At 40.3% G+C, this 24,537-nt stretch overlaps 1 protein-coding gene across 2 annotated transcripts in view; it reads left to right on the top strand.

Moving 5' to 3' along the window:
* ssuh2.1 (ssu-2 homolog, tandem duplicate 1) overlaps positions 1-22,070 on the top strand; it is a 52,692-nt gene extending 30,622 nt beyond the window's left edge. Inside the window, exons 5-11 of one of the 2 annotated variants that reach the window (XM_060910697.1) lie at positions 783-902; positions 8,020-8,082; positions 12,014-12,093; positions 14,743-14,835; positions 16,702-16,807; positions 17,057-17,164; positions 21,018-22,070. In XM_060910697.1, coding sequence (XP_060766680.1) covers positions 783-902; positions 8,020-8,082; positions 12,014-12,093; positions 14,743-14,835; positions 16,702-16,807; positions 17,057-17,164; positions 21,018-21,152 — 705 coding nt within the window. In that variant the 3' untranslated portion in view covers positions 21,153-22,070. Of the gene's footprint in view, positions 1-777; positions 903-8,019; positions 8,083-12,013; positions 12,094-14,742; positions 14,836-16,701; positions 16,808-17,056; positions 17,165-21,017 lie in introns of both variants that reach the window. The other variant, XM_060910696.1, reaches the window with a different exon arrangement.
* The last annotated feature ends 2,467 nt before the right edge of the window (positions 22,071-24,537 follow it).

The following is a 24,537-nucleotide window of genomic DNA, read 5'->3' as shown; positions in this document are numbered from 1 at the left end:
ATGCAGTGGTTAGTACCTACCAAAAGTGGTCCAAGGAAGGACAACCGGTGAACCGGCGACAGGGTCATGGGAGTCAAAGGCTCATTGATTCACATGGGGCACTAAGGCTAGCCCATATAGTCCAATCCCACATTAGAGATACTGTAGCACAAACTAATAAAGAAGTTAATGCTGAGACGTTTCTGTTTTAGCCAGCATTAACTTTTTCAGCAGTTTGTGTTACAATAGCTCTTCTGTGGGATTGGGCTATATGGGCTAACCTTTGTGCCCCATGTGAATCAATGAGCCTTCGACACCCATGACCCTGTCACCGGTTCACTGGTTGTCCTTCCTTGGACCACTTTTGGTAGGTACTAACCATTGTATACCAGGAACACCCTACAATATGTGCCATTTTGGAGATACTCAAACCCAGTCATCCAACCATCATAATTTGGCCCTTGTCAAAGCCGCTCAGATCCTTACACTTGCCCATTTTTCCTGCTTCCAACACATCAACTTCAAGAACTGACTGTTCTCTTGCTCCATAATATATCCCACTCCTTGACAGGTGCCACTGTAATGAGATAATCAGTGTTATTCACTTCATCTGTCAGTGTTTTTTATTTTATGGCTGATCGATGTATATTTTGTTCTCTTGAACGGCATCTTATTAGTTCTTGTATGTTCATAATATATTGATAAGTACCAGTGGTTGAAGAGGACAATTTAAAACTTAATTTCAGACCATAGCTATATTCTTATTTGAATATGAAACTCACATTATTTCATGATTAGGTCAGTATGTGGACGGGCCGCAGTATGGCATCATCCCTCCTCCGTGGCAGGTAGAAGTGCAATATCCACCCAAATTCACTGACACAGTCCAGAAAGTGCGTGTGCCTCACACCTCATCTGTAAAGGTATTGCCTTTGAGAATCTTGAACCAGTATTGTGGTTTCTTTTTCTTAACTGTTCCTTATTTGTCTTTGCAATTTAGTTATTATCAGTTCCCAGAAATCTCTTATTTCTTGCATGTGAGGAGAAGAAGAAGTGAAATCGCAAAGTTCACTGACATTTCTGGATAAATACTATATGTATCTGTGTAACTGGATTTTCAAACAGAAGCTGTCAAAAACTATCACTGTGACTAGGAAATGTGGTTGAAAGTGAAGCTATGTGACGATTACGGTCACAAGGTTGATATTTCAGTCATGATTTAGGTTTCATATCATGCAGTACAGTGTAGTAGATTAGTGCATAGATACAGTGGTGCTTGAAAGTTTGTGAACCCTTTAGAATTTTCTATATTTCTGCATAAATATGACCTAAAACATCATCAGATTTTCACACAAGTCCTAAAAGTAGATAAAGAGAACCCAGTTAAACAAATAAGACAAACATTTTATACTTGGTCATTTATTTATTGAGGAAAATGATCCAATATTACATATCTGTGAGTGGCAAAAGTATGTGAACCTCTAGGATTAGCAGTTAATTTGAAGGTGAAATTAGAGTCAGGTGTTTTCAACCAATGGGATGACAATCAGGTGTGAGTGGGCACCCTGTTTTATTTAAAGAACAGGGATCTATCAAAGTCTGATCTTCACAACACATGTTTGTGGAAGTGTATCATGGCATGAACAAAGGAGATTTCTGAGGACCTCAGAAAAAGCGTTGTTGATGCTCATCAGGCTGGAAAAGGTTACAAACCATCTCTAAAGAGTTTGGACTCCATCAATCCACAGACAGACAGATTTTGTACAAATGGAAGAAATTCAAGACCATTGTAACCCTCCCCAGGAGTGGTCGACCAACAAAGATTACTCCAAGAGCAAGGCGTGTAATAGTTGGCAAGGTCAGAAAGGACCCCAGGGTAACTTCTAAGCAACTGAAGGCCTCTCTCACATTGGCTAATGTTAATGTTCATGAGTCCACCATCAGGAGAACACTGAACAACAATGGTGTGCATGGCAGGGTTGCAAAGAGAAAGCCACTGCTCTCCAAAAAGAACATTGCTGCTCATCTGCAGTTTGCTAAAGATCACGTGGACAAGCCAGAAGGCTATTGGAAAAATGTTTTATGGACGGATGAGACCAAAATAGAACTTTTTGGTTTAAATGAGAAGCGTTATGTTTGGAGAAAGGAAAACACTGCATTCCGGCATAAGAACCTTATCCCATCTGTGAAACATGGTGATGGTAGTATCATGGTTTGGGGCTGTTTTGCTGCATCTGGGCCAGGACGGCTTGCCATCATTGATGAAACAATGAATTCTGAATTATACCAGCAAATTCTAAAGGAAAATGTCAGGACATCTGTCCATGAACTGAATCTCAAGAGAAGGTGGGTCATGCAGCAAGACAATGACCATAAGCACACAAGTTGTTCTACCAAAGAATGGTTAAAGAGGAATAAAGTTAATGTTTTGGAATGGCCAAGTCAAAGTCCTGACCTTAATCCAATCGAAATGTTGTAGAAGGATCTGAAGTGAGCAGTTCATGTGAGGAAACCCACCAACATCCCAGAGTTGAAGCTGTTCTGTACGGAGGAATGGGCTAAAATTCCTCAAAGCCGGTGTTCAGGACTGATCAACAGTTACCGGAAACGTTTAGTTGCAGTTATTGCTGCACAAGGGGGTCACACCAGATACTGAAAGCAAAGGTTCACATACTTTTGCCACTCACAGATATGTAATATTGGATCATTTTCCTCAATAAATAAATGACCAAGTATAATATTTTTGTCTCATTTGTTTAACTGGGTTCTCTTTATCTACTTTTAGGACTTGTGTGAAAATCTGATGATGTTTTAGGTCATATTTATGCAGAAATATAGGAAATTCTAAAGGGTTTACAAACTTTCAAGCACCACTGTACTTCTTATTAGTGCCAAGAGAAGGAATAATGTTGTGTTGTTCTATAGCATTAAATCTAGCTGTAAATGTAAGCATTCTACATATTGATTGATTGATTGATTGATTGATTGATTGATTGATTGATTGATTCAAAAAGGTTTTCTATGTGAATGGGGGTTTTATTGCCAATGAAGTATCATTTGCCTGCTTCAAGTTTCTGGTGCCTCAAGTCTTATTGAGACCTTTTGTTTGTCTGCAATATTGGTTTTGATGAAAACCGAAAACGTGCTTGCATCTGACAGTCCATGTCATGACACGCAGCCACTTGCATTGTTTCTGAATAAAATCTAGCTCAGGCGTGGCAACATTACATTGAAGACGATAGCAGGTTTAAGCATGTTTTCATCTTGGATTGAATGGATTGTGAAATAAAATCTTAATATCAATGCCATGCACAGATTTCTACACAGGAATTATGCTAAATGTACATCTTGTTCTGTATAGTTTAGGCAGCTTCTTTGGTACGAACGCTACAATTTTCCATTTTGGGGCAGATTTGGTGCAGGAAAACTACTTTTATTTAACAGTTATTCACCAAAAGCGAAGTGAATATTGGTGATTATTATACATACGGGCCACTTTTTCCATGGAATAAAAATGTGTATTCTATTCCCTTCTAGCGGGTTTATTGACAATAAAATTGCAATATTGTTATCATGTCGCTTATCCTACATGTATTACGCCACTCTCCCCAATGGAGAATGATCGTGCAATATTGTTACAATATTGCACGTTGTCAAGACAACACGACGTCACACGTCAGAGCTCATGTGAATATCCAATGACAAAACTTTTCTGCTGCGCATGCGCACAATCATTTCTTTGTCGGCCGGGAAAGAGCAAAGACAAGGCTAATCCAGTGCTACTGCTAATTTAAGGACTAAATAAATAAACTGAAGACACACTAAACACCCAAAAGGCAACCGAACCTTCATTATACAGTATATTCTTCATGTGTATTTACAAGAGAAAAACATATCAACAGATATCGAAAAACTGGCAAAGAGACACATCAGAGATGTAAAACTTCCAAGCTAGTGAGCGACTGTGACAATTTGTAAGCTAACAGGACTGCCGCACTAACAGCACCAAGTCGCGGGTAAGCTAGCGTTGGCCTTTTGAGAATGCTGATATAAAGAGAATGTGTATGTATTATAATAATAATGCTAATAATATTGGCTGGCTTTTTTTCATGGTCTATCAGGTATATTCCATTCAGCTAGTATGATACCGAACTCCTCTTCAACTCATTCAGTATCATGCTATCTGAATGGAATATATCTGACAGACCATGAAAAAAAGCCAGCCAATATTATTTAAATAATAATCAAGACAAAGTCGAGGGGTGGCACGGTGGTGTAGTGGTTAGCGCTGTTGCCTCACAGCAAGAAGGTCCGGGTTTGAGCCCCGTGGCCGGCGAGGGCCTTTCTGTGCGGAGTTTGCATGTTCTCCCTGTGTCCGCATGGGTTTCCTCTGGGTGCTCCGGTTTCCCCCACAGTCCAAAGACATGCAGGTTAGGTTAACTGGTGACTCTAAATTGACCGTAGGTGTGAATGTGAGTGTGAATGGTTGTCTGTGTCTATGTGTCAGCCCTGTGGTGACCTGGCGACTTGTCCAGGGTGTACCCCGCTGTAACAGTTTGTATGGGTGGGTGGAGCACAGAGGACGGCAGGACAGAGATCAGGTTCGTAAACAGGGGTTTTATTGCCACACTTTTCAGTGAACAACTCGTGAACCAAACAGACACACACACACGACCGGCGTCTGGTTCGGGGATGAGCCCCTCTGCTCTCGCTCTCCCTCCTTAAGTAGGGCGCGGTCACTGGGAAGACACACACAAACACAGGTTAATTGACATCAGGTGTAGTGATTCTGCCACTTACCTTCCCTGACTCCGCCCTCCTGTCACAGACCGGCGCTTGACCATGACCCCACTGCCACACCTGCCTTTCGCCCATAGTCAGCTGGGATAGGCTCCAGCTTGCCTGCGACCCTGTAGAACAGGATAAAGCGGCTAGAGATAATGAGATGAGATGAGATGAGATGAGATGAGATGAGATGAGATGAGATGAGATGAGACAAAGTCAAGGTTATTATTCACCAATATTCACTGAGCCTGAGGTGGATAATTGTTTTAGTGTAAATACACAGGTGATTATATTAAAAATCTCATTTCATCTCATTATCTCTAGCCGCTTTATCCTGTTCTACAGGGTCGCAGGCAAGCTGGAGCCTATCCCAGCTGACTACGGGTGAAAGGCGGGGTACACCCTGGACAAGTCGCCAGGTCATCACAGGGCTGACACATAGACAACCATTCACACCTACGGTCAATTTAGAGTCACCAGTTAACCTAACCTGCATGTCTTTGGGGGAAAACGGAGCACCCAGAGAAAACCCACGCGGACAACATGTAAACTCCACACAGAAAGGCCCTCGCTGGCCACGGGGCTTGAACCCGGACCTTCTTGCTGTGAGGCGACAGCGCTAACCACTACACCACCGTGCCGCCAGGAACAGCATTTTCTTTCATAATTTGTAATTCTTTCTCACTTACAGTGACAAAGTGATTGGCAGCCATTTTGCTGAGTCACTCAAGGTGATTTGTCGAGAAATTCAGACTATTTCTCGATAATCAGCGCACACGATTTTCTATAATCACCCATGTATTTATACTAATATATTTTTATTATTCAACTCTGCAGCATCATTCAGGTTTAAAGTGTTGTAGTTTTGTGATTTCATACATTCATCCAGAGGTTTAACCTGAGTCTTGGTTACATTTCTTCCTTATGATGCCACCATCTAATAGAATACATTCGCCAAATGGAATTGATCAGCCAAGACATGTCCAGTATTTACTTCTTTAGTTTAATACTCAAGCAACAAAGCTAATGTAGCTAAAGTAATGAAATTTACCTCATTTAGAATGTTTCCCTGCTATACTACATCATCTCATTTTTCAATAACGACTTTGTGAAACAGATGTCGTAGAAACACAACAAATTTAAGATTAATGTGTAATTATTTTAGCCCCAGTATAGTACAGTCGAACACAACCTCCAAAAGTGTGAATATGTAATTATCTCCAGCAACATTGTTGTTGGAGGAGGTTATGTTTTCGCCTCCGTTTGTTTGCTTGTTTGTTCCCAATGTAACTCAAAAAGTTGTGAACAGATTCTGATGAAATTTTGAGAAAAGGTGAGCCATGGGCCAAAGAAGAATTGATTAGATTTTGATGCAAATCTATGTGGATCCAGGATTTTTTTTGTCTTTTCCCAACTTAACTCGAAAAGTCGTGAACAGATTTGGATGAAATTTGGTGTGCAGCTTTAATATTATCCTTGGTTCAATTGATTTGATTTTGATGTTGATAATACGTGGCTTGGCAGAGATATGGGTCCATCTCAGAAACTGGTCTCTCATTTGGGACAATATGGTCAAAAAATAAATTTTCTAATTTTGCTTTTTTTTTTTTGCATTTACCGAACACTCAATGTTTCTTTTGTCATGTTTAATAAGAATAAAGATAGTATCTTGCTTTATCTGGCCTCCACTGTGGAAAATTTTTTGATTACAATTCAAATGCTTTTGTAAAATTGATTTCCATATAAAATAACTACATCATGAATAATTAAAGCCCCTCCTTCACAGATGAGTGAAAATATTGAATAAATTTCCTCTTTTTGATTGCTTGGGTTAAAAATGCCAAGTTATGATGACTGAATTGATTATTCACTTAAATATAAATAATATTGGGTATTTTTTGGGTATTTGATATGGCGAAATAAGACAATAGGACACAATGGAAAAATCAAGAACACACCGGAAAGATGAGAAAAACAGCGGTGGTAAAAGAACAGCGACTGTACCGGCTGAAGGTCGCGCGGGTCTCTGCTGCGGCGCGCGAGCAACGGGACATCACTACCTCACCAGACAAAATGACTGGCGGGGGCGGGGCAAAATGACTGGCCATAGATTCTATCAAAAGTTCGATCTAAATTGACCATGGTTGCAAAATATTGGCCAAAAATATGCAAACACTACGAAATATGAAAGTAAGATGAAAAAGAAACATTCTATTGCCTTATACTGCAAGACTAAAACAAAATAAAACGGTCAAAACTCACCTTTTCAGCGATAACGTCCGAACAGATCACCCGCGTAACAGAAAGGCCGCAAATGGAAGCACGATCGACTTCTAACTGTTGGAGTGGAAAATTCCATTCTACACATGCAAATTGCTAATGTGTGTCCTTCCCCGCACACAAATAACACGCTACGGTAAAAAATAGACCACGACTCATTTTATAGCTCAGAAATTCATACAAGACCAGCGACCATCGTAACATATTCTGTAAGAAACATATTCTATACCTAACTTTCAGCTTTCGTTTTAAAAAACAAAACCGCAGATTTATAACTACATTTTTATATGGCGTAGTGATTTTAAGTTACTACTTTTGTTGAGGTAGTGACCTTGACCCTGAGGCTTTCCGTTTAGATCAAAACACGCGATCGTATTGGTTTTGGGTATGCGGAAAATGGAGTTACAACGGTGATCAAATATTTTGCATGATGTTTTATCACGGTTATGATTTATTCTGTGAGCGCACCAATCCTTAGGTGTATAAAGTTACAACTTAAAATACAATTAGTGATAACTGTAGACTTTTCAGTGGACTACAACCTTTTTAAGGGAATGCCATCGCAACCATTTATCAACCATTAGTCAACCATTTATCATGTCCCAGATCAAGCCGCCATTTTTCCACAAATTTGCAGAATTTTTGCCAAATTCTGAATAGAGTATTCACATCAAAGATTTAGTTTTATCTGTATTATTTCTTTCATCATTTTATTTCAAATTAAAACCAACATCACCATTCAAAACCGTATAGTTTATTGACTGTGAGTATATTTAGTGGGGTACCCCCACAGTACCCAGTTTCTGAGACAGACCCACATACACTCTACTGTGTCCCGTTCTAGTTGTATATATTATGTTTACTGGAACGTTGGACTTCAAATCTGTCATCACTTTGCTATAGAATTGTTGTCACTTGAGAACACTTTTGTTTTTTCTCTCATTTTCTTTTTCTATAATTCTTGTCATTTCTCAGGCTTGTCATCAGTGCCAGGGGAAAGGACGTGTGCGCTGTACACACTGTCATAGCAGAGGATGGGTGAGTAGGTGTATGTATTTAGAGAAATTGACCCGTTATTGACTATTTCATCATAAAAACAGACTTTCACTGACTTCCATTTCTTCAGAAAGAATGATGGGCTGTTGTGTTAGATATCACTTGTCAAAATGTTCTGTTTTTCATAACCAATGACATGAAAGAGTTGTTAATTGTGGACGCTTAATATTCAAAGATTTTGAGTCTTCGTGTGATTGTTGTACTTTTTCTGCTGTATCACAGACCTGATTTCTGCCCGTGTACTACTGTATTAGCTTCACCAAAAAATCGTACAGCATAGCAGTATGTTTTTAAATGAAAAGAAAATAATTGGTTTACCCTTCCTTGTGGTCTGAATGATGTTTTTAAAATTTTCACCAAAAATTATTTTTTTCCAATATGAAACTTTATGCCTTCAGCTCAAAAACAGGTTTCAAAAATGTGATTTCTCAAAGTGACATTTTTTACAACAGTGATTATGTTCGGACCTTGTTGATCTGAGAAGAACAACGTGAAATAAAATAGTTAGAATTTAAGCCGGGCGGCACGGTGGTGTAGTGGTTAGGGCTGTCACCTCACAGCAAGAAGGTCTGGGTTCGAGCCCCGTGGCCGGTGAGGGCCTTTCTGTGTGGAGTTTGCATGTTCTCCCCGTGTCCGTGTGGGTTTCCTCCGGGTGCTCCGGTTTCCCCCACAGTCCAAAGACATGCAGGTTAGGTTAACTGGTGACTCTAAATTGACCGTAGGTGTGAATGTGAGTGTGAATGGTTGTCTGTGTCTATGTGTCAGCCCTGTGATGACCTGGCGACTTGTCCAGGGTGTACCCCGCCTTTCACCCGTAGTCAGCTGGGATAGGCTCCAGCTTGCCTGCGATCCTGTAGAACAGGATAAAGCGGCTAGAGATAATGAGATGAGAATTTAAGCCAAATCCAAGCCATGTTTAAAATGTAAGCCAAAAAAAAAAACCTGTGCACAAATACACATATCTGCTATTAGCAGGATCCTCAAGGATGGGAAGGGCTTTTGGTTTGGGTGTCTATTTCTATCGATTTATGCTTTTAGTAATAACTAAAAATAGAGATATCACACATGTAAAGGTACAATTTATAAATTGTAAAATATTTTATTTTTTTCCCTCAAAACCTTTAATAAGTTCATAAATTGGAACATACCTTAGCAAAACTGTAATTCAGTCTTCTCCAGAGGTGGACAAAGTACCCAACTTCATTCCTGAAGTCAAAGTACAGATCCCACTGGTCAAATGTTACTCCGATACAATTGAAAGTTGTCCGGTCATATTTTTACTTAAGTTAAAGTACTGAAGTACTTGCTTTTAAAAATACTTAAGTATTAAAAGTACATTTTCTGTCAATGGGTTGTTGTATTATTGCCACAATGCTTACAATACCTCGTGCCTCTGAAGCAACCTACTGGATTTACTGACTAACTTGGAGAACCTGTAGAAGTAGCCTGGTGGAACGTTACAAAATGAAACAACTGAACTGATGAAAAAGATCCATTTTAACATTCTTACCCACCCCCACAAAGCAGCACGGTAGTGTTTTGACACAGCGCTTGCAGTGTCAGAATCATCAGTAAGATGCTAGCTAGTTTTTCTCTTTGACTACTGATAAAAAAAAATACGCAGTAGCTATCGTAATTATGTAAGGTTACAAAAGCTATAATGTTAACATTACCAAAGACAGAAATGTGAATTCACAAAATGAACGCATGCTGTCTCATCATGGTGGTTTAACGTTAAGCTCGCTTGTCAGTGAAGCTCCTGACATGTTAGCAAACTCTTTTCAAATTCTTAATTATATTAGGTAGCTAAAGTTACTCGAAAAGAAAGATTTCTACATTCTGTTTGTTTGGCAAGATTATGCTGAAACATATTTCTGAAAGGACTTCAGATAAGTTAAGGTTATTCATGTTAGCGTAACTCTGTTTGTACATGCAGTGTCCAAGTTCACTAGCTATGTGTTAACATTAGCCGTGGACAAAACTATGGCACCTTGGCGGGCAAATCCATAGAAAGTCCTTTGACTAACCAGACTGCATAGCTATTGCAACGTTATCACTAGCTCTAAAGCACAGACAACTACATTGCAAGCTTTCTCTTGGAATAAAACATTTACATCCCTCAATATGATTCCACAGGTTAGATGGCGAGTTTTTGTAGGCCGTGATGTGGTTCGTTTTCAGCAAGCAAAGCAAACATTTAAAACGAAACAAATCTTTAATCCTTTCAGAGAACTGAAACATCGGTTCTAGGTATGGCAATGGGTGCATGCATTCCCCAGAAGAACCGCCTCCTTCCATTCTGTCATCAACTGATCGTGTTAAATAACGCTGCTGAGAAATAATTGAGCTTGATTCTGTCCAGTCTATGGACGTGACGTGACCCTAGTGATTACTGACAGGCTGTCTCAGTGTCACCTGTGAAAAAAAATCACGTTTTTGAAAAGAAAAAAAAAACATCCACTTTGAAAGCTGCTTCATAGTAACGAGTAATGAGGACCTTGATAGAAATGTAGTGGAGTGAAAAGTACGATATTTGTCATTCAAATGTAGTGAAGTTAAAGTCATAAGTTTCCCACCCCCAAAAAATACTCAAGTACAGATACTCAAAAACTGTACTTAAAGGTGGGGTACAAGATTTTTTTCAGGAGTATTTTTTTCCATATTGCTTGAAAAGCTCCTCACACCCATGTTGCAAGCAGTACAATAGAAGGTTTGACCCAAAAACGAAATATTTTAATCCAGTCTACAGTGTAAAATAAAGGAAAAACGCCATCAAATCCTATCGAGGTACCACCTCAAAATGATTGGATACTGACACGTATCAGACTGACACGTATCAGACTGAAGCCCACGAGCAGCCTGTCCCTTCTGTGTGTGTGTGTGTGTGTGTGTGTGTGTGTGTGTGTGTGTGTGTGAGAGAGCGAGCAGCCCCTCCCCAACCCGCGCGCTGCGAGCAGAGTGTCACACAGAAAGCGCAGGATTTTCTCAGTGCGCTCCCTCCAAACAACGGGGATTTACACGAAAACGGAAGGAGATATTCACAAGATTCTTTCATAGTGAGCGCCACAAGGCTCTCCTGAACACACTGATGTAATTATTTTGTCTGTAGTGTAAAAAATGAGGTCACTTGAGCGAGTTAAAAACGAGTGACTTTTCTGCCAAGTTTATAATGGGAGTCTATGGGGCTGCGCGCCTGTCCTCTTCTCACTTTCAGGCTTCTCATTCAAAAACTGCAAGTCCTATCGTGTAGGTAGACACATTGTGTGAATCAGGACAAGTGTGGCTACTACTTTTGAGAAAATTATGTGTGTGGAGTGAAAATTGGGGCTGAAAACACAGTTTAAATGAGAAAGTTTGAGCTATTTTTCCAAGCTCTCCACACTCTCCACTGGTGTGTAACGCAATAGACACCCATTATAAAGGCTGACTTTCTCAGGCTTTATAAGGGGGAGGAGGGGTGGAGACGCGGGGGTGGGTGGGAGCATGGCGAGGGCGGGCGTGTTTCTTTTCAAAATATGGCTTGCGGGAACCGTTATTCCAAAATCTCGTACCCCACCTTTAAGTACAGTACTCAAGTAAATGTACTTCGTTACTGTCCACCTCTGGTATTCTTATGTTGGGTATCTCTAGTTTCTTCCTTTTACAATTCATTTTACAATTTCCTGCTATTTAGCCCCGCCCCTTTGCTATAAAAGTTAACTCACAAGGCATGTTTTCATTGGACCTGTCGTTCACCTCACGGCCAGCAGAGGGCTCCAAAATTACAAAATTACAAATTGCCATTTTATGCAAACTTCTAGAAAAGGTTTTGCGACAAAATACAAACACAAGGCCAAGGTCACTGAAGCATCCAATGCTAATTAATGAACAGACTTATATTTTAAAAGATCTTTCTTTGTTCCTTTACCTTTAGATCAGCTGTATGTCTTGTCATGGTGCTGTACACGGCCGGAACAGAAAATGTGTTGGCTGCCGTGGAAGGGGAAGAAAAGTGTAAGTGTCAAACAGTAATGATTCATACTACATACATCAGGGTGTACTTCTTAGGGACACACTGTTATAGGATAAAATATATATTTAGGCACTGCCTAAAATCGGAGCTCCTGATGAGCATATGAGCAAAATATTTGCAAGGGCACAAAATAAACCTGAATATTATAAGAATAATAATATTACTAGTAGTTATTGCCCGTGAACCTGATTTCCTCTGAATGGCCCAGTGGAGAGTTGAGTGGACACATACAGTACCAGTCAAAAGTTTGGAAACATCTTCAAATTCGATGTTTTTTCTTGATTTTAATTAACTAAAAGACACTTTGTGTCTTCAAGTAATGGCTGACTGTTATTTCTCTTTACTTAGTTGAGTGGTTCTTGACATAATATGGATTACTACAGTTGTCGAACAGGGCTATTTACTGTATTTTTATGATTTACTCTTTACTGGTTGATGGTGTCAAATGCATTAAGAAGGCAAGAAATTCCATTTTTGACAAGACACGCCTGTTAATTGAGAAGCATTCCAGGTGACTACCTCATGAAGCTGGTTCAGATAATGCCAGTAGTGTGCAAAGCTGTTATCAAGGTAAATAGTGACAACTTTGAAGAATCTAAAAGATGAAACGTTGTTTTTTTTAACACTTTTTTGTTTACCATATAATTCCATATGTTATTTCATAGTTTTGATGAGTTCAGTATTGTTCTACAATGTAGGAAAAAAAATTTAAACAAATAAAAACATCGAATTTGAAGGTGTTTCCAAACTTTTGACTGGTATTGTATGATATGATATATGTTTTCACTGTGTTCTGTCAAAATAACATAAATCGCTCCCTGCATCTCCTCAGTGATGTAGACTCGGCCCTAGTGGAAGTCACCGGCGAGGGGTGCTGATTGTGAGTCCTGTACAATTGAAACTCTCAGGCAAGTCAGGGAGGTAATTCCCCGCCATGACTGCGCACAGTGTGTTAGCGTGAGCATGTGGCCTATGGGAAATGAATAGTGTGTTGGATTAGCATTAATCCCATGTTTTGGAAAATCAAAAATGTTGTCTTGGGCCCCTCTGGAGTGTCACCAATCCATGTGCAAAGTATGGAGTATATGCATCCAGCTGTGTCGATTTGCATAGGTGAACAGACAGAGAGACAGACAGCCTTCCTTTAGCAGTGTAGCTAGCTAGCATATGAACCATTAAATTGTGTCGTGTCCTGTATTTCACGTCAGTAAATTGCTGCATTGTCTTGTGACAGTCTTTTTAACAGCTCTTCCTGCATGCACATCTGTCTATCGCCCTTACATGACTGAAACTGTCAATTGTCCAACAAGCTAGTGGACTAATAAAACTGTTTTAATTTGTTTTATATGAAACTGTTGAATATTTTCTGTAAAATGTGTTAGTAAATAATCCCATGCTGGATAAAAACCCATCTATCTCATCTCATCTCATCTCATTATCTGTAGCCGCTTTATCCTGTTCTACAGGGTCGCAGGCAAGCTGGAGCCTATCCCAGCTGACTACGGGTGAAAGGCGGGGTACACCCTGGACAAGTCGCCAGGTCATCACAGGGCCGACACATAGACACAGACAACCATTCACACTCACATTCACACCTACGGTCAATTTAGAGTCACCAGTTAACCTAACCTGCATGTCTTTGGACTGTGGGGGAAACCGGAGCACCCAGAGGAAACCCACGCGGACACGGGGAGAACATGCAAACTCCGCACAGAAGGGCCCTCGCCGGCCACGGGGCTCGAACCCGGACCTTCTTGTTGTGAGGCGACAGCGCTAACCATTACACCGACGTGCCACCCCCCATCCATCTTATGTAAATAAAGATACAATTTAATTGTACTGTGGTCAAGTGTTTATGAGATATGTTGCCTTGCACTTATGATTGAGTTCCCTGTCGTGGTACACGTACGTATGTACGGATGTTGTACGGTCAAGCCGTCAAAAATAACGTTGATGCGTTTCTCTGAAGTATGGGGCGCTGCTCTGTGCACGGGGAACTCTGCTAATAATCAATAATGCGGGAGTGTGATCATTACCACCCTGAACTTGATTGTTTTCCAATAACAGCATGTCTTGAAATGTTTTATTTCTTTTATACCACAATAAACTTCCAATAACTAAAATGACGTCACACGTCATAACCTGTGAAACAAGTTAGTTCCTGTTCTCACTCATGTTATAGCAGCGATAAACAGTTGTTCCCTCATCAGTGTCTCATTTTTCACTGTCTTGAGATTAAGAGACACCGGAAAGTCCTGAACATTCTCCTTTAGTGGAAAATTTACTTACGGATTGTTACAAAACGGTGACACGTGTGACTCCTTCATCAATGTTAAATAAATCTCACAGAAAGATTCACTGCATCAATGATTAAACATATCTCTTTGTAACAAGAGCGTATTTTGAAAAATCTTTACATTATTAGACGTCGATTATATAGAATATCCGCAAGTTGTGACAATAGATACAATAATATATTAAAACGAGTGCATTAATATTATTTGATTTGTGATTATAACCTGCATTACTATCAGAGCTGCAGTTATTAATGCATATTTTAGGTCTATGTAGAATTATGCATTAGATATCATTCGAGTACATAAGTAATTAATAGGTGTTTTTTCATTTAGATGTACGTGGTGCCATGGTAGCGGTCATAAAACATGCCGCAAGTGTAACGGCCGTAGAAAGCTTTTGCATTTCATTCAGCTCACTGTTACGTGGTAAGTATATTTCCTTAGTGATGTTTTGACTTCGGATTAATAGCTGAGGCAAATTTAATACATGTAGATATGGAAAATAATGAAGGTCAAGGACCAAAAGGTTGTGAGTTTAAATCCTAGGTCTCACCAGAGACGTTTTGGACAATTCTTTAGCAGAGAGGCCAAAATTATGAAATTACTAACTGCCTTCACTTGTCAGCTCAGTGATATTGCTATAGTCTGGAATCCAAGGCAAATGTCCTGAAAACCAGATTTAAAAATCATCACCCCAATTATAGCAATGTCGCTTCAGAGAAATCTTGGTTTGAATTTTAAGAAATGAAAGTTCAGGTTTTTCTGATGTTCCTGACTTTTCTTTCCTCATAAAAGATTTTGTGTTCAGAGTTAAACACAGCCAATTTTTCTATGCTTTTTTTTTTAGGGTTAAAAGATACGCCATACAGTGTGAAATTTTTATTTAATACCATTATCTTGAGTACTGCAACTAAAAAACGATACCACATTTTGCTGTGAATGTGATTCCATTATCGAAGAACTACCCATATATGTTTCAGATAAAAGCAACTGCCATTTTTCTTTAAAATTATGTTTTGAGTCCTTGAACATTACACTGATCAGCCATAATATTAAAACCACTGACAGGTGAAGTGAACAACACTGATTATCTCATTACAGTGGCACCTGTCAAGGGGTGGGATAAGCCAGTATCTCACTGGGCTGCGACAGCTTACGACAAATTGCGAACGTCATTCGCGAGAGAGTTTCAAAAGTGTCGTGAAACATTCGCGGGGCTTCTCAATTTCCTCGCATGAGTCGCAAAGTGTCGCTCCTTCGTCGCTGAAATTTTGAACGTGTTCAAAAGATTCGTGCGACAAAATTTCTCTCAAAATAGCCACAAATGCGTCGCTGGTGTCGCAAAGCCGTCACGAACCCTTCTCAAGTCAGTTTTCGTGAGACAGGAAGTGCGAGTGTATCTCACTGGGCTGCTACAGCCTGTGACTAGTTGGAGACACAACAATTGCGGTAAAATATGCGAATATCAATTCAGTGTGATTCCAAGTGAAAATTTGCATATTTTACCGCAATTGTTGTGTCTCCAACTAGTTGCAGGTGGTCGCAGCCCGGTGAGATACTACCCATATATTATGGAGCAAGAGAACAGTCAGTTCTTGAAGTTGAGGTGTTGGAAGCAGGAAAAATGGGCAAGCATAAGGATCTGAGCGACTTTGACAAGGGCCAAATTGTGATGGTTAGATGGCTGGGTCTGAGCATCTCTAAGATGGCACAGCTTGTAGGGTGTTCCCAGTACGCAGTGGTTACTGCCTACCAATAGTGGTCCAAGGAAGGACAACTGGTGAACCGGCGACAGGGTCATGGGTGTCGAAGGCTCATTGATTTACATAAGACATGAAGGTTAGCCCACATGGTTAAATCCCACAGAGCAGCTACCGTAGCACAAGCTGCTGAAAAAGTTAACTAGCCCTTCATGCCCCATGCGAATCAGTTAGCCTTCGACACTCGTGACCCTGTCGCCAGTTCACCAGTTATCCTTCCTTGGACCACTTTTGGTAGGTACTAACCACTGCATACTGGGAACACCCCACAAGATGTGCCATTTTGGAGATACTCAAACCCAGTCATCTAACCATCACAATTTGGCCCTTGTCAAAGTCGCTCAGATCCTCACATTTGTCCATTTTTCCTGCTTCCAACACATCAACTTTGAGAACTGACTGTTCTCTTGCTGCCGAATATATCCCACCCCTTGACAGGTGCCATTGTAATGAGATAATCAATGTTATTCACTTCACATGTCAGTGGTTTTAATGTTATGGCTATTCAGTGTGTACATCATTTGTTTCTTAGGAAGAACCAAGTGTATGAGTTCATACCCGACCGGCTGCCTGAGTTCCCTGTAAAGAAGTTTGAGAAGGTGTCTGGGGAAGCATTCTTCGTTGATGAAAGTCTCCTGGTATTAATAGTTTTTTGGTTTTTTTCATTTGGTTCATTTCATTTCTTTTCCTGTAATAACATTAAACTTATGTTTATTCAACCAGAATCCACAGCAGCATTACAAATGGGCTAGGGAGATAATATGTACTAAATACAACATCTGTAAAAGGCTGCTGATTTTGTTTTTATATATCACTAAAACTGAAATAGTATATCCCGTGATACGTTCGAAAAAGAGTCAGAATTTAATGTCAAGCTTTCCTTGCAGGTCTATCCAATTGTAGGCTTCCCAGACAAAGAGATTTGCAATGCCTCTGAAGAAGCCATCCATGAGCACCTGACTAAATACTCTGCTGTCAGTCACATATTACAGCAGGTGAGTAAGAAATACTCCAAATAATGACCGATTCTTATTACTAGAACAGGTTCAGATTTTGATATGTCCACTAGGGGGCAGCAACTGCAACCATTTCCAAATTCCAGCCAGAGCATAATAGGATAAATGGTAGGTCAAAATAGGATACCTCTATAGCCTTAGTGTTTTACAGTTTTAAAAAAATAACATAAGATTTTCATAGAGGCTAGAGATAATAAGAAACAAGAAAATAAATAATGTGCATAATATAGCCTAAATGTATTTTGGGTTCTCATCTCATTATCTCTAGCCACTTTATCCTGTTCTACAGGGTCACAGGCAAGCTGGAGCCTATCCCAGCTGACTATGGGCGAAAGGCGGGGTACACCCTGGACAAGTCGCCAGGTCATCACAGGGCTGACACATAGACACAGACAACCATTCACACTCACGGTCAATTTAGAGTCACCAGTTAACCTAACCTGCATGTCTTTGGACTGTGGGGGAAACCGGAGCACCCGGAGGAAACCCACGCGGACATGGGGAGAACATGCAAACTCCACACAGAAGGCCCTCGCCGGCCGCTGGGCTCGACCCCAGACCTTCTTGCTGTGAGGCGACAGCGCTAACCACTACACCACCGTGCCACCCACATTGGAGCATTTAATGTTTTATTATTTAGAAAAGTACTATGCACTTTGGGATGTTTTTAAGGGTTCGGAAATTATACAAATTATGCCACAGATTCTCAATTGGATTGAGGTCTGGGCTTTGACTCGACCATTCCAAGACATTTAAATGTTTCCCTTTAAACCACTCCAATGTAGCTTTCGCAGTATGTTTAGGGTCATTGTCTTGCTGGAACGTGAACCTTCATCCCAGTCTCAAACCTCTTGTTTGCCCTGTATTTAGTGCCATCCATCTTTCTTTCAATCCTGACCAGCTTTCCTGTCCTTGCAGATGAAAAACATCCCCACAGCATGATGCTGCCCCACCATGCTTCACTGTAGGAATGGTGTTCTCAGGGTGTTGGGTTTGCGCCACACATGGCATTTCCTTTGATGGCCAAAAAGTTCAATTTTAGTCTCATTTGACCCGAGAATCTTCTTCCATGTGTTTGGGGAGTCTGCCACATGATGTTGGGCAAACTCCAAACGTGTTTTCTTGTAGTTTTTCTTGGGTTTTTTTTCTGGCCACTCTTCCATAAAGCTCCACTCTGTGGCGTGTACGGCTTAAAGTGGTCCTATGTACAGATACTCCCGTCTCCACTGTAGATCTTTGCAGCTCCTTCAGTGTTATCTTTGGTGTCTTTATTGCATCTCTGATTAATGCCCTCCTTGCCCGGTCTGTGAGTTTTGGTGGGCGGCCTTCTCTTGTCAGGTTTGTAGTGGTGCCATATTCTTTCCATTTTGCTATAATGGATTTAATGGTGCTCTGTGGGATATTCAAAGTTTGGGATATTTTTTTATAACCCAACCCTGATCTATACTTCTCCACAACTTTGTCTCTGACCTGTTTGGAGGCTCCTTGGTTTTCATGTTGCTTGCTTAGTAATGTTGCAGAGTCAGGGTCCTTCCAGAACAGGTTGATTTCTACAGACATCATGTGACACTTTGGTTGCACACAGGTGGATCTTAATCAACTCATTATGTGACTTATGAAGTGAATTGGTTGGACCAGCTCTTATTTAGGGGTTTCATACGACAGGGGGTGAATACCTATGCACACTCCAGATTTCTGTTTTTTCATCTTAATTATTGTTTGTGTCACAATAAAACAGCAATTTTCACCTTTAAAGTGGTTGGCATGTTGCGTAAATCAAGTGGTGCTAACCCTCCAAAAATCCATTTTAATTCCAGCTTGTAATGCGACAAAACAGGACGAACACCAAGGGGGATGAATACTTTTGCAAGACACCGTAGCGTGTGCGTTTTCGAGTTTAAAGATTTCAGAGAATATTTAGAACAGACGTATGCAGTTTAGGATCTGGCCTCAGTGCTTTTACATTTTCATGTTAACACTTTGGAATTAATTGTTTTCTATATGAGTTAAAACCCTTTCATGCATGAATTATTAAATCACTGAGGTGGATTTTTTTTCCCCAAAGCTTTTTATTACCCCCCAGTTAAGACTTAAAACATGTACAATTGATTTATGTTCTGCAAATGTTATTTACATGCCTACTGAATATTTACACTCTGTCCACTTTAATAGGAACACCGGTACACCTGCTGATTGATGTGGTTATCCAATCAGCCAATCATGTGGCAGCAGCACAACGCATAAAATCATGCAGATACAGATCAAGAGGTTCAGTTAATGTTCACATCAAACGTGAGAATGGGGAAAATTGTGATCCCTGTGACTTTAACCGTGGTATGGTGGTTGTATTGGGTTGAGTATTTCAGAAACTCCTGATCTCCTAGGGGTTTTCACACACAACAGTCTCTAGAGTACGCAGAATACAGTAGTGCAAAAAAAGAGATGATCAGAATCAGACTAAATGAGGGCGCTCAGAGGAGAATAATCAGACTGGCCTAAGCTGAAAGAAAGTTGATAGTAACTCATATAATCACTCTTAACAACCGTGGTGAGCAGAAAAGCATCTCAGTATGCACCACACATCAAACCTTGAGGTGTATGGGCTACAATAGCAGAAGACCACATCAGGTTCCAGTCCTGTCAGCCAAGAACAGGAATCTGAGGCTATCATGGGCATAGACTCACTGAAACCAGACAGTTGAAGACTGGAAAAAGACCTGGTGATTTTTAAATGGGTAAGCCTGTGCCTATAATAGCCTCAGGTTCCCATTCTTGACTGACAGGAGTGGAACCTGATATGGTCTTCTGCCGTCGTAGCCCATACACCTCAAGGATCGATGTTTTGTGCATGCTGAGATGCTTTTCTGCTCACCACAATTGTAAAAAATGATTATATGAGTTACTATATCCTTCTTAGCAGCTCGAACCAATCTGGCCATTTTCCTCTGACCTTTCTTATCAGCGAGACATTTTCACCCACAGAACTGTCACTCACTCAATGTTGTTTTTGTTTTGTTTTTTGTCACACCATTCTGTGTAAACTCTAGAGAGTGTTGCGTGTGAAAACCCCAGGAGATCAGCAGTTTATTAAATGCTCAAACCAGTCCATCTTTTTTTTTTTTTAAAGATTTTTTTTGGGCTTTTTTCACCTTTATTAGATAGGACAGTGTAGAGACAGGACAGGAAATGAGTGGGAGAGAGAGACGGGGAGGGATCGGGAAATGACCTCGGGTCGGAATCGAACCCTGGGCCCCGGATTTATGGTATGGTGCCTTAGCCACCTGAGCCACGACGCCCCCACACCAGTCCATCTTACATTACATTACAGGCATTGAGCAGACGCTCTTATCCAGAGCAACATGCAAGAAGATCCTAACATACCCACAACAGTGGGCAGCCACTGGGGGTTAAGTGCCTTGCTCAAGGGCACTTCAGCCATTCCTGCTTTTCCACGGACTCAAACCAGCATCCTTTTGGTCCCAACGCTGCTTCTCTAACCTTTAGGCTATGGCTTCCCCAACCTGGCCCTGACATCCATGCCATGGTTAAAAGTCATGGAGATCACACTTTTTCTTCTGATGATTGACGTGAACATTAACTGACATGTTTTTATGCATTGTGCTGCTTCAACATGATTGGCTGATCGGATAACATCAATGAGTAGGTGTACAGGTGCCCCTGTTAAAGTGAATGGTTAGTGTATTTCAGCCGTTGTATGCCAAAGTACTACTTAAAAGTGGACTAAAAAATGCTACGCTGCTGCTGCATTGAATGCACTGAAAATGATCTCCTCTCTCACGCTGTTTCTCTCTCTATGTCTGTCTATCCACAGCGACAGTCAGTAGAGCTGGTGCCTCTCACTCAAGCCTTCTATTCCTACAATGGGAAACATTATGACTATTTCGTTTACGGGACTGAAAAGAAGGTTCACACCACGAAATATCCGACTTCCTGCACTGTCCTGTAGCATTTCATCGTATAACATTATCAATGCAATGTGAACAAAAATTATGGTCTTTTTTTATTATTATTATTTTTTATTTTTTTTATTGTTCAGTCCTGGCGGCTGAGCAATGCATTACCGAGGTCATAATATAATGCTTCTGAAGCTTCTTTGTTGTACATCACCAGATTATCCTGTGTATAATAGCAATAATATGTGCCAATGGAACAGTTTGTTCATTACAAGGATTATAATTAACGTATGAATGAATGTTTAAACATTTCTTATTGTATAGTCCAGGCTTATGTTTAAGTTATTCCACAAAATCGACTCGTACATGAGCTGATAGCCGACGAGCTGCATAGATTGAGTGGAATAACTCTTATTCTATCCACATTCACTGAATTTTGAGAAAAGGAGCATTTTTTTATTTTTATTTTTTGCAAATTCGATAAATAAAAACTTGATACAAAAAGTCCAACAAAATCATTTCCAATTTGTGAAAAATGCTATCGTAATAATTCTTGAAAAATAAAAAAAAAGATACGTTCTTACGATCAAATACTTTTATTCTATATTTTGTTGCTTTTTTGTATTTTTTCGAGTAGAGTTTTTATTTCGTCCTCTGTTGGTTCCGCAGCACGCTCTGCCGTTTTGTTTTTCTCTACTCGTGGTATATGAGCGGATAGCCTAGTAGTAGAGCAGCCAATCAGAGCGCGTGATTGCTTATATCCAGTGAATGTAGATAGAATAATACACAATCTGTGAATGTTGAGAATTTTTATTGGTATTATAAAGTAATTCAGTCTTATACCAATCGTTATATATACAGTACACTTTTTATTTTAAAAGTCAACTGTTTTGAATTTTACTAAAAATATTTATATACCCATGTGTAACAGGGCTCAGAATTGAAATAAATGCCACACTGTATGGACTTTATTGGATCTCTTCTGATCATTTCAGAGTCTCTTGAAGACCATATTTAAAGCTCCTTAAAAATGTTAAACACTAAACTATGTTGTGTAAGATTGCTTAATGAAAAGGCCGTTTGTTTTTTGATATTCAAAGAGAGAGAGAGAGAGAGAGAGAGCGACCACAGAAATATGGGGAGCAACTTATTTAAAGACGTCTTCAAGCATGTTTTCACAGGTAGACTGTGGTCTTCAGACCATTTTATCGACCTGCTGAGTGCCACATGAAAGTCAGGTTTGAAGGAAACTTAAGGGAAACAGCTTTCGCATGAGAAGTAAGTGATAGTTAAACCATCCAAGCAGGAAAAACCCTCATATCTCATCCTGCATATCATTGACATCAAAACAAAAGCGGAAACATAGTTCATGCTCAAAATTACACCTGCACAACCAAAGAATGGCATCAAAATCTGCGTCATGAACTCAGTGGAAGGATGTAACAGCTGGCCATGCAGGAGGAGGAAGTTATGGACGGCCAAATGGTCCAGAAATGCCAACACCTGGTTGCAGTATTAATACATTTTCTTTGATATTTGTCATTTTCTGAGACAGCAGGCATGTTTTCATTGCAGTTATTTTTTTTGTAAAATAGAAGCGATTTCAAAAAAAAAGTCAGCAAAATACAATTGCGAATTGCTGGGTTTCAGTCATGTGACTTTTCTTAGCAGTTTTACCAGAAGTGAAATAGCTGGTGGTCTCAAGGCTGCTGTAGTGCAAACAACTAGCGATAACTTATCAGAATACGCTTGTAATCTAGAAGCCACTGCTTGCTTTAGATACATTCAGAAGATTGCTATGTGCAATGGAATCGACCCCTACAGTCTGGGAAAGAAGGATTTGTCATACGATCTCGAAAACTACCCTTCAGTCGAGTTCCCCGACATCTCGAACTATCTGGTGTTGCAGATGTCCTTCTACACCGCAAAACAGATGAAAGCGTGTAAGAGTATGGAGGCTTACAACTTTTTTGTGTGTGGCTGGGTAAAGGACCTGGGGATCAAGTCACTACCGAATGAATCCTGTATTGTTTTTGCCTGTGGATGTACAGTATGGGTTTTTTTCAGCTTTTCGTTCGCGTCTTTACAACGAAGCGCTGCAAGTTGAAGTGTAAACAAATAACAGTTGGCTTGATTCTCACTTGTGTTGGCTCTTATCTCTCAGGTAAATCATTCACAAAGATCATCAGAAACCCCTTTAAAGACCTGGATCTTAGTTCAACAAGACGGAGAAGTGATCGCGGCGCATTGTAACTGTATGGCTGGGGAAGAATTTTGTCGCAACCTTCATGCATATGGACTTTGTGAAGAGTAAACAAAGAAACAGCTGGGGGACTTTAGCACTTTGTGACTAAAAAAAGTACCGTAAAATAATGACACAGAGCAAGAAAAGTACTTGGAAAAAACTAAGGACATAGCTGAGAGGGAGATACAAACCTTTCACCAAGTGATCACCGCAAACTTGAGCATACTTCGACTCAGCTCCCTTTGATTTCAGTCAGAGGTTCAAAAGCCGCCTTTCTCCACGTCTTTTTGTGAAATCTTGTGTTCGTTCACCCTTTCTTATTAGTTCACAGGGAATCCTGAAGAAACTTTTATCAGTTTCACAGTTTGATCGATTCGAACAACCTAAAACAACGCAAGCGTAAGGCATTTTTCATGCGAGCAATGCATCTTCTCCGTGTAAACGCTTTGTCAACTGAGCTTTGGTAGACCACCAGCTAAAGTTCTGAATAACTAATGAGGCGGATGTGATGTCATGTGAAACCCAGCAATAGTTTGTTTCAATTGAGTGATGTTATGTGATTAAAGCTTGGCTCTCCTCTCCTGGGCGGCTGAAATAAGCTTTCTCCGTAGGGTGGCTGGGCTCACCCTTAGAGATGGGGTCAGGAGCTCAGACATCCAGAGGGATCTCGGAGTAGAGCCGCTGCTCCTTCCTTCATTGTTTTATCAAATTTGCTTCAGAAATGAACGGGTTACTGTCCTGAAAACATTAGTTATCTAATAAGATTTTTTTGTTGTTTGTTGTCTCTAGGCTGAGAAGAGTTTAGAGCCGGCTCACTCAATGGTTAGGACTTCATTGCTGGGACAGAAGGCCATGGCAGTGTATGTTTATGTAGGAAGTGACAGATGAATTAACCAATCAGATTTTGATTTATAGTGGGAGGGACCAAAAATGTATCACCCTCAGCCTTCTCAAAGGCCAACGTGAGCTTAACTATGAGTCGGCACCGTCAGCGCAGCAGTGAAGTCACCTTCCAGTCGGTGTAGCATTCATCAGTAGTGTTCGCGAATGCTAATAAAGTGGTCAAGCCAGTGCTATCGAGAGCAAGTAGCACAGGCTAATGACCAACAAACTAAGATTTCTGTCTCCAGACTCTTCTTCCACGCACACTCGCTACAGTATTTTTCACTCAGACTTAAGTATCCTCTGTAATT

The sequence above is a fragment of the Neoarius graeffei genome, chromosome 26 (genome assembly GCF_027579695.1).
Source record: "Neoarius graeffei isolate fNeoGra1 chromosome 26, fNeoGra1.pri, whole genome shotgun sequence".
NCBI classification, from domain to species: Eukaryota; Metazoa; Chordata; class Actinopteri; order Siluriformes; family Ariidae; genus Neoarius; species Neoarius graeffei.
The sequence above is the reverse complement of the archived record's forward strand: the minus strand, read 5'-3'. Positions and strand labels throughout refer to the sequence as shown.